At 40.1% G+C, this 12,192-nt stretch overlaps 1 protein-coding gene across 1 annotated transcript in view; it reads left to right on the top strand.

The window, feature by feature from the left end:
- Nucleotides 1–12,158, top strand: part of LOC132547863 (uncharacterized) — a 64,017-nt gene extending 51,859 nt beyond the window's left edge. Inside the window, exon 4 of the mRNA XM_060211668.1 lies at nt 11,983–12,158. Coding sequence (XP_060067651.1) covers nt 11,983–12,158 — 176 coding nt within the window. The remainder of the gene's footprint in view (nt 1–11,982) is intronic.
- The last annotated feature ends 34 nt before the right edge of the window (nt 12,159–12,192 follow it).

Raw genomic sequence — 12,192 nt, 5'->3', positions numbered from 1 at the left:
ATTCATTAATTGACCAGTTCCTTGTTTAATATCATCATCTAAAAATGTTTCGATCTCTTTCGAGAAATCAGTTATCCGATCTTTGCATATATTACGGTGTTTGATCCTTCGCAAACAAACCGGAACTTGGATGAAGCCTCGATCTGGACACATAATCCAGTACACAAGTCTATTTCTCGGCGATTTACTAGCCACGTGTAATTGGCCTAAGGACGTAACTCTCCCTTAACTTGACACGTTTGAATCAGGCGCTCGCCACAAGGCCGTTGGTCTCTATTAATCGGTGTTATACTGCGGCGATCCTTACTCTTATCACCATGGCCCCCTCCCCCGTCTCTAATTATTACGTAAGTGCCCGCCCCCCGGGAAATCAGTGACTTAAGACAATCAATCTGCTCCGACAGAATTTCTCATTTGCACATGATCATGGGAACTCGCTTAGGGAGCGCCTTAAGTGGAAATCCGATCGATGTTTCTTTTGCTTGATTTAAGAATGCTGGTAATTTTCTTGTTTAAAGCATCCATGTCATAAAATTCGGATTACTTTCAATAATCATCTGTCATTATCAGAAAAAATCACAAAGACGAATTAAACAAAAGAAACATCTCGTTTGATTTGCGGCCTAAAGAAAAGAAAAAAAAAACACCCCTGTTTTACCGGAATATATATCCCAGGGGAAATACATTTATAAATGTCTAGTTTTCCGAATATAATATTTCTCTGTCAAACATGAAATGAAATTATAATATCGACATGTACCAAACATATGCATGCGGATTTTGCTCAGAGGACAACGGGGATCTGATACGAATATGAATTATACGCCATGTACATCATGACGAGAGATAATACCTCAATGTTTCCCCGGGGACCACAGCATCCACTATCAATAATTGACTCCGTCCTTGGATCTGTTAAAGCTTGCATACATACTGGGCACAAATGACTGGCTTCACAAAAGACGCCATGTACACCAAGAAGACCACCCCGGAATATCTTTAGACTGAGATTCAAAAATAAACAAACCGATTCTGTTTCACTTTGAGTCCGATTTGATGATGATTTGACTGGAGTCGCCGGACCAGTGATGGGCTGGATTGTATTTCGTCATTACAGGTGATCGGTGCACGTGGCTTGTCAATGTTTACCTGTTCAGGTGTGTTAGAGCCTGATTACAGGGCGGTGCCCAGTGGTCAGTCCACACCTGTCACTGACCACCTAGTATTCGAGGAATCACTTAATTTGTCAACAGATACTAAATACTCTGACCTTTTAATCGATGTTTTAATCTGGTGAAATATTCCGGACACGAGACGGTCAAAGACGATTTCTCTGATTCATATTATGATAAAGTTAATTCTATTTTTGTTTCATTTAAAAACAATTTTTGATGGGAAAAAAATCATAAAAAATGAAATAAGTGTGAAATCAGAATTGTCATTTGCAGCACCTGTACTGGGTCTGATCTAAATAAAAAAACTTTGCACCTGGAACCATTTCACGTGTATTTCTGAATTAGTTTTCCTCGTCGTGTCAGGTAGCTATTCTGTCTGTGTAAAATAACTATTGTTTAAGGCCAGTCTATCAGATTAGTATATATCAATGTGATAATAAAACCAGGAAAAAATCAATCTTGTATCACGATAGTCGACACCCATCTATGTAGGTCATAACAGAACAGCACCATTTCTCACTAGAACTATTACATGTGTAAAGAGTTTCCGTCAATGATAGTAGTTCCCTCCGAGATTTTTTTTTAAATACGGGAGTGTTTTTATTTTAGTGCAGCTTCTCACCATTTGAATGTATTGTCCGCATATGAGTGTTGCTTTCGTCTAAACGAAGACTTTATTGGATGTAATGTCAGTCGAGGGATGTAGTTTTTGTTTAGGAATACGGTTTCCGTTTTCAATGATGTTTCCTTCAAAGTGTGTCGTATCACCAATGAGTTTATTTATTTGTCTATTCATTTATTTATATGAGCATAGTTTCTAATTTTGTAGGAGTTCCCACATTGGTCGCCTCATACCACGTCAGTGGTAAATAACACGGCATGTAAACTGATCCAAAACCGCTAGATGACGGCGTCAACGTAGATAATGACAACAATCTACATTAAACAATGTCTGTCTACACAGACGATTAAAGTCCTAGATCGTGTCACGTGTTCGCTGTAATGTAATTAAAACGATGATAAAAATATGATCCCGACGTGCTTGGAGAAGTAAATTTCGAATAGAGCTGTTCATGGTATGACACTTGTTTTCAGTATACTGAAACCTTGCAACTAATATTGCAAGCATCTCTACATTTACATAAAAATCGGACAAATGAAAAACGGGGTTCGCAATTTTAAATTCATTGAAGAAAATAATCTAAAGAATAAACAACATTTAACCCTTCTAAGTATCAATGATTGATTAAGTGCATCACGTGACCACTGATTCGCCAAACTTAAATGATACAAAATGTTCTAAGAATAAGGCAATACGACAAAACAGGAAACAAAATACTCACTTTTTATTTCATTACAAATCACCAAAAATGATTATCACACCGGCTATTTGTATGTATTTGACGAATTTAATTATTTATTAAACAGTCTGTGGAAGGAAGCAAAGAACTAAGCTTGGTGATTTTAACAATAATCCTGATTTTGTTTTAATTGCATGTGATCGAAAATAGAACTTCATCATTTGCTGGTGTTCGGCGAATCTATATATATATATATTATCAGATGTTTTTCGATGTGTCTTGCCTGCCACAAAATCTCTTGTTGAAATTGACACGTGTATGAATTGTACCTCTGATTTTTCAATTGAAAAATGAACAAAATGCTGAAATGTGAAAACAAAGCATCATCAGATTTGGTTTTCGTTATTTTTACCACAACCCGTCCTTTGTGTACACTTTCTCTCCCACTCCCGACCTGGCGAACAGACTATCCCTATCACGTGGTGTCATGGTTTTTGTCAAGGAACTCATTACCTGGTACTAAAACTGCATTTTACGAGGGTTGTGTTTGCTGGTGATGATAGTTGCTAGGAGGTCCTCATTTCAAATTGATAACCTCAAAAATCTGGGCGGAAGGGCCGGCTATCATGCTGGATGGGGTCAGAGGTTTTGAAAAAGGGGTCATTTCCTTGTCTTTTCAATATAGTTTTATATTCATATTGTTATAGACACGAGTACATGGCAACTTTCGATCTCCTTGACAACTGACAAGCCGGGCCGAGTTAAGTAACTAATTATAATAACTTACAGGTAACTTAACACTCACAGGTGTACACAGCGACCGATAAACCGGAAGTTTTAATTGATATTTTAGTACAAAATGGCCAAACCATATGTTAACAGCGACATAATGAAACGTTTCGTATTTATCGTTATTTGGGCAGCTAGGGAGTACAATAACTATCTACATCTAAACATAAAATATATAATTACTTTCCTTTTATTACCAGCTGAGAAAGTTCTTGTAGCATCGAGGAAAATCGTCGAGATTTTGACACCATTGTAAGATTGCTTTACTCTACCGCTGCTCTTTTGTAAACTGTGTCCTTAAACTTCTAATCAAGAAAGAAACTTTTAGAACCAAGATTTTCGATATTCATCATGTTGTCTAGATGAATCTGCTATATTAAGACTTGTTTAATTTAGACTGTACTCTAATAAAGAGAGCGATACTCGCTAACGTAAATGAAATATTGATTGTCTTGGATATTTTTGTATTTTGTCTGTGAGAGTTGCGTCCCCTACTGCCAGGATTCCATGGAATCGGTTCTGTAGGAGACAAATGTTTTTTATTCATAGCCTTGTACCCATATCGACGTTTTTGAGAATGGAACAGATTCGATAGCTGCGACAGAGTTAACTCCCTTATTTCATAGAGGAAAAAGGTATACTCAAAATGTTTTTTGTTTTTATCGGGAGTTTGAAGTTAGTTCCCAGTTCCTAGTTCCAAGTTCCATGTAAGGAAAACGAAAAGTTCAACGCACATGATAATACGTTAATTTGGGACAGGAATTGAACCCACAACATTTCGGACAGTTTCTATACTGGAATTGGCCTTATATGGAACTCACATGATCTGGTTCCCACTTCTGTTTTTCTTAAAAAAGAACTTTTTAAACGGAGCTAGGAATTAGGAACTGGCCACCAGTTTCATCTATTTCTATTGATTTTGTACAATGTGTTTTCTATGGTGTAATTACTGGTGTACTACAACCGACGTTGTTGTTCACGTCGGCGATAATAATAATAGGAATATAAAATTGAGCTTATCTTCTTTTACTCCAAGTTAGATTATCTTTATATAAGTGAATAAATATGACGTCATATTTCACGGAATGAACAACATGCAGGAGGCCCGTCTAATGTCATTTAAACAATCGGGGTAAAAAAAGTCTTGCTCAAGGACACATTCACGACGGCCAAGAATTGTCCGTTTCTCACTTACCTGAGAAACTTCTGGAGTAGGGATCGAACCTCGCACTTCGGCCTAATTCACAGATCGTCTAGAGAAGTGCCACAGTGTATGTGTCGATATGAAATAAACCATCTGCACACAAAAGGCAGGTAATGGTGTTCTGTTTTGTGCTTTCTGCTTTTTTTTTTTTAGAAAAAGAGTGGTCTGTCTAACAGAAACAGAAGGAGGAAAGCAGGTCATACCAGGAATATTGATGAACAAGGCGTATGTAGATAAAAACAACCAGGAGAGATAATTTTAAGAATGTGGTATTTTTACACATTTTTATGTATAGATATATATATTATCGTTTATCACAGAACCATCATTTATTTCCTCTTCGTTACGTCACACGTGTACTATAACCTAGTAGAGACTTGATTGGCTGAAGGTGCCCAGTGTTTCTGTTTTGGTGTAAAACTTCACGACGTCATATGTATTTTGACAGCAGAGAAAGACATTTAGATAAATATCAGTCTAACAGAAAGCCATTTTAACGATAATGTGAGAAACAGAATCTGACCTTTGTTTCCATTTCTTATGATATTTATCAAATTACTTTTTTTTTATTTTGTCGAGAATCTAATTTTGCGTTTTCATACGAAAACGAAACTTTTTAAAGATTCTCTCTTTCTCTACATTGTTCAAGTCTTATTGTCGTCATAATATTGATGACGTCATCACGCACTTGATTCCTACAGGTTTTTCTTTGTGTTACATGAATCTGGAGGCTCGTCAGTTTGCCTGTCGGTTCCACTGCTGTATACTTTGTTCTAATTTGAGGACGTGACATGACTTACTAGGATTGACAAAGGTTTACATTGTCGATCTCGTGGATGAAGCAGAAGACGTTTACTCTTCCAGAACACCTGGTATTATTCTCATATAGTCCTAAACATGTGCTCTTTTACATGTCTATTAAATAGATTTTTAAAATGAAAATGAGTCTTTTATCTTTTCTGTTTTTTGTTTGTTTATAGTTTATGTTTTTAAGATCACGCCTCTTGAAATTCTGACTGACGTTGCACAAACATATAATAACGTTATACAAAACTTACTGTTTTTGGTATCAAAGTTTATATTTTCTATCATAGATTTTGACACAAATGTCTGTTGGTTATTATGACATCAAAAGAAACAAAACAAAAATAAATAAATAGAAAATAAAAACAAAAAGCCAAACCAAAACAAAACAAAAAATATCTTGATTGTACGAAATATCAGAAACTCGTTTCAAAAGTGGCATGAACTGCAAAGTGATATAGTTGTAAAACAGTATCAGAAGAACGTTTGAATCACATATGAAAATACATGTCATGTCTATCAATAATTGCACGGCATCTTTTAGATTGTAGAGAAATAATCAGCGATTTAATTACGGGAAGTAATCATATCAATCACATTTTCAAAGGGAGGTATTGCAGTGTCAATTATAGTTACAATCGGGAACATTCGGTATCTTCCGTAAGCGAGAAGGTATTATCTCGTTTACGGAAAGCGCCCTCGGTTTCCGATCTATATGGGTGAGACGATTAATCTGCGACTGCGATATCAGTTTTATAAACTTGACAACTGCGAAGCAAACTTTAAGCTTGTGTTAATCATCCATGTTGACCTGAGTGAAAGCGCGCGAGGAGTGTCATGTGGACAGGCAGGTGACCCCATATCTTTTCACATACGTTCCGGGAGCTGGATTCCGGACGCCTCAGTGAAAGGCGAGTATGAAACCGTTTTAGTATTCATTGAATCTTATTTTGAATATCACAGAAAGATATCTTCTGTATGTCACTTTTCGCTTTTTCGGCAATAAGTTATTATAGCTTTAAGTCAAGATTAATACGACTTCTCAAGTCATGTCGAGGTACTAGCTTGAATTTTAACATACCAGTCCTGTGGGTTAAATCATATCTCATTTGATACATACACCGGAAATCAGATGTCGGATTTTTTGCATGATTACGTCATTACAATGAAAACATCTGTCGCGAAGATCGAACAACTGAGACACAATAAAATGACACAGCGACATGTTGTAAACATATAGATTTTTACTGTATTGGAGATAGAATCTGTTTCTCAACACGATGTCTTATTCTAAGCTATAGATAGGGAAGTTATCAACTTAAGGAGAGACAGCTAGCCTATCACATATACCTTCTCGAGACGTTGAATTTATAGAAAATATAAAAGGGAGACAACTTTGAAAATTGTTAGGAAAGATAACTATATGAAACCAGACATTTTACATGTATAATGGGTCTGAATTTCATTTCTTTTCAAACCGATGTCACGAGATCTTTTCCAACTATCAATAGGTGTTCACACGAGGAAATTATTTACGTTTTGGGCGAATTATACATATACAATGTACAACTGTACATGTTGAAGACAAGTAGATAAGCCTGTCTATCCGAGCCTACAAAACATCATTAATGGGCACCTCATCAACACCATAACATGTAGAATACGCTTTTAGTGTTTTTAATTATATTGTACTTTTCCAGTTCTAACCAAATTTGGTATGAAGTAAAGATCAGAGTTCAAGGGCTCTGAATGAATAGAATTGCAGTACTATGAACACATGTCTTCACTAAGAGACACTTTTCAGAAATGTTCTTTTCACTTATTCTATGACATGTTTAAAATACTTGGAAATCTGGATTGATACATCAAGTGCTGATTGGAATACCTGTGCAGGATGTATTCCATGGTCCTTAATAAGAGCGATTCTCACAGTCTTGTTATATCTCGTCAGCGATTCTCACGGTCCTGTTATATCTCGTCAGCGATTCTCATGGCCCTGTTATATCTCGTCAGCGATTCTCACGGCCCTGTTATATCTCGTCAGCGATTCTCACGGTCCTGTTATATCTCGTCAGCGATTCTCACGGCCCTGTTATATCTCGTCAGCGATACTCACGGCCCTGTTATATCGCGTCAGCGATTCTCACGGCCCTGTTATATCTCGTCAGCGATACTCACGGCCCTGTTATATCTCGTCAGCGATTCTCACGGCCCTGTTATATCTCGTCAGCGATTCTCCTGACCATACAATAAACCTGACTTCACGCCCATCACGACCCCGTAATACATACTTGATATTGATCATCACATCCCTGTGATACAAACTTGACATTAACCATCACGCCCCTGTGATACATACTAGACATTGACCCTGACGTCCCTGTGATACACACTAGACATTGACTCTCACGTTCCTGTGATATATACTAGACATTGACCCTCACGTCCCTGTGATACATACTAGACATTGACCCTTACGTCCTTGTGATACATACTAGACATTGACCCTCACGCCCCTGTGATACATACTTGACGTTGACTCTCACGTCCCTGTGATACATACTTGGCATTGACCCTCACGCCCCTGTGATACATACTTGACATTGACCCTCACGTCCCTGTGATACATACTTGGCATTGACCCTCACGCCATTGTGATACATACTTGACATGACCCTCACGCCCCTGTGATACATACTAGACATTGACCGTCACACCCCTGTGATACATACTTAACATTGAGCATCACGCCCCTGTGATACATACTAGAAATTGACCATCACGCTCCTGTGATATGTACTAGACATTGACAATCACGCCCCTGTGATACAAACTTGACATTTACCATCACGCCCCTGTGATACATACTAGACACTGATCCTCACGTCCCTGTGATATAAACTAGACATTGACCCTCACGTCCCTGTGATACATACTAGACATTGACCCTCACGCCCCCGTGATACATACTAGACATTGACCCTCACGCCCCTGTGATACATACTTGACATGACCCTCACGCCCCTGTGATACATACTTGACATGACCCTCACGCCCCTGTGATACATACTTGACATTGACCATCACACCCCTGTGATACATACCTAACATTGAGCATCACGCCCCTGTGATACATACTTGACATAGACCCTCACGTCCCGTTGATACATACTTGACATTGACCCTCACGTCCCTGTGATACATAGTAGACAATGACGATCACGCCCCTGTGATACATACTAGACATTGACCCTCACGCCCTTTTGATACATACTTGACATTGACCATCACGCCCCTGTGATACATACTAGACATTGACCCTTACGTTCCTGTGATATACAATAGACACTGACAATCACGCCCCTGTGATACATACTTGACATTGACCATCACGCCCCTGGGATACATACTAGACATTGACCATCATGCCCCTGTGATACATACTTGAATTGACCATCACGCCCCTGTGATACATACTAGACATTGACCATCACGCCCCTGTGATACATACTTGACATTGACCCTCACGCCCCCGTGATACATACTTGACATTGACCCTCACGTCCCTGTGATACATACCTGACATTGACCCTCACGCCCCTGTGATACATTCTTGACACTGACCCTCACGCCCCTGTGATACATACTTGACATTGACCCTCACGTCCCTGTGATACATACTTGACATTGACCCTCACGCCCCCGTGATACATACTTGACATTGAGCATCACGCCCCTGTGATACATACTTGACATTGACCCTCACGCCCCTGTGATACATACTTGACATTGACCATCACGCCCCTGTGATACATACTTGACATTGACCCTCACGCCCCTGTGATACATACTAGACATTGACCATCACGCCCCTGTGATACATACTAGACATTGACTTTCTCACGTGTGATACATACTTGACATTGACCCTCACGTCCCCATGATACATACTTGACATTGACCCTCACGCCCCTGTGATACATACTTGACATGACCCTCACGCCCCTGTGGTACATACTTGACATGATCCTCACGCCCCTGTGGTACATTTTAGACATTGACCATCACGCCCCTGTGATACATACTAGACATTGGTCCCCTGGACCCCGTGATACATACTAGACATTGACCATCACGTCCCTGTGATACATACTAGACATTGATCCTCACGTCCCTGTAATACATACTTGACATTGACCCTCACGCCCCCGTGATACATACTTGACATTGACCCTCACGCCCCCGTGATACATACTAGACATTGACCCTCACGCCCCTGTGATACATACTTGACATGACCCTCACGCCCCTGTGATACATACTTGACATTGACCCTCACGCCCCTGTGATACATACTTGACATTGACCATCACACCCCTGTGATACATACTTAACATTGACTATCACGCCCCTGTGATACATGCTTGACATAGACCCTCACGTCCCGTTGATACATACTTGACATTGACCCTCACGTCCCTGTGATACATAGTAGACAATGACGATCACGCCCCTGTGATACATACTAGACATTGACCATCACGCCCCTGTGATACATACTAGACATTGACAATCACGCCCCTGTGATACAAACTTGACATTAACCATCACGCCCCTGTGATACATACTTGACATTAACCATCTCGCCCCTGTGATACATACTAGACATTGTCCATCACGCCCCTGTGATACATACTAGACATTGGTCCCCTGAACCCCGTGATACAGACTAGACATTGACCATCACGCCCCTGTGATACATACTAGACATTGGTCCCCTGGACCCCGTGATACATACTCGACATTGATCCTCATGTCCCTGTGATACATACTAGACATTGACCCTCACGCCCCCGTGATACATACTTGACATTGACCCTCACGTCCCTGTCATACATACTTGACACTGACTCTCATGTGCCTGTGATATATAGAAGACATTGACCCTCACGCCCCTGTGATACATACTTGACATTGACCCTCACGCCCCTGTGGTACATACTTGACATGACCCTCACGCCCCTGTGATTCATACTTGACATTGGTCCTCAGGACCCCGTGATACATACTTGACATTGACCCTCACGTCCCTGTGATACATACTTGACATTGACCCTCACGCCCCTGTGATACATACTAGACATTGACCCTCACGCCCCTGTGATACATACTTGACATTGACCCTCACGCCCCTGTGATACATACTTGACATTGACCCTCACGCCCCCGTGATACATACTTGACATTGACCCTCACGCCCCTGTGATACATACTAGACATTGACCATCACGCCCCTGTGATACATACTAGACATTGACTTTCACGTCCCTGTGATACATACTTGACATTGACCCTCACGTCCCCATGATACATACTTGACATTGACCCTCACGCCCCTGTGATACATACTTGACACTGACCCTCACGCCCCTGTGATACATACTTGACATTGACCATCGCGCCCCTGTGATTCATACTTGACATTGGTCCTCAGGACCCCGCGATACATACTTGACACTGACTCTCACGTCCCTGTGATATATACTAGACATTGACACTCACGCCCCTGTGATACATACTAGACATTGACCCTCACTGGACCCCGTGATACATACTAGACATTGACCTTCAAGACACTTGACTTTGGTCCTCAGGTCCCCGTTATACATACTTGACATTGACCCTCACGCCCCCGTGATACATACTTGACATTGACCCTCACGTCCCTGTGATACATACTTGACACTGACTCTCACGTCCCTGTGATATATACTAGACATTGACACTCACGCCCCTGTGATACATACTAGACATAGACCCTCACGTCCCTGTGGTACATACTAGTCATTGACCCTCACGTCCCTATGATACATACTAGACATTGACCATCACGCCCCTGTGACATTGGTCCTCAGGACCCCGTGATACATACTTGACATTGACCCTCACGCCCCTGTGATACATACTTGACATTGACCATCACGCCCCCGTGATACATACTAGACATTGACCCTCACGTCCCTGTGATACATACTTGACATTGACCCTCACGTCCCTGTGATATATACCTGACACTGACTCTTACAGCCCTATGATATATACTTTGGAAATGATTCATCAGTTTGGTATGGAACTATTTTAGAAAATGTTATGATAATCACGATTTAATTGTGATATGAAGTTGAAATTGTTTCTCGGGTCCCTGTGTTATGCCACTAACTGAATTGATTCTCATGCCCGTGTTATATGACGTTATAACTTATTCAAACGACCTGGCTATGTCGCCATGCTTCATTTTCAACCCTGTTATGTTAATGTTAATGTATTCCGAACTTCCAACTGTCATCTCACCATATATCTCGGACGTTTTCTAGTGTTTTACACTAGATTTAGTTGAATTAAACAAATAAACAGAGACATATAGTTTTAATAGTTTTATATAACAAAACTGTTCTCTAATTATATCATAACAAAATATCAACGACGTTTGTAACAAAATTAATAACAAAACATATATATTGATTTTGCAGTGCGAACATACAAATGAAAAATAATATCTTTCCATGAGTGTTTATAAATAAAAGATGAACATGATTTGATTGGTGAGCATATCGCAGAAAGTGCATCTTCCACAATGCACTTTCAATGCTATTAATGATATTGGCAGTAGTTTTTGTGTGAGATCGTCTTTTTGTTTTTCCTGATCCAGTTTCTGACCTCAATCCGAGGCTGTGTAACCGGATGATGACGTCAGCAGTTCTAATTCACCTATTGACCCTGGGACGTCAGAAGTATTTCTCGTTGTCTGTGACAGTACAATGGCGGGATGAGTTGTGTCTCTTGTCTCTGATGCAGGCGCTGAGTTCTGGTGACCTTAAATGGTGACAAGAAATCTGGCGACTTTTAAAAATACTAAGCA

The sequence above is a fragment of the Ylistrum balloti genome, unplaced genomic scaffold (genome assembly GCF_031769215.1).
Source record: "Ylistrum balloti isolate Yb309-2 unplaced genomic scaffold, AGI_CSIRO_Ybal_v1 Utg369986, whole genome shotgun sequence".
NCBI classification, from domain to species: Eukaryota; Metazoa; Mollusca; class Bivalvia; order Pectinida; family Pectinidae; genus Ylistrum; species Ylistrum balloti.
The sequence above is the reverse complement of the archived record's forward strand: the minus strand, read 5'-3'. Positions and strand labels throughout refer to the sequence as shown.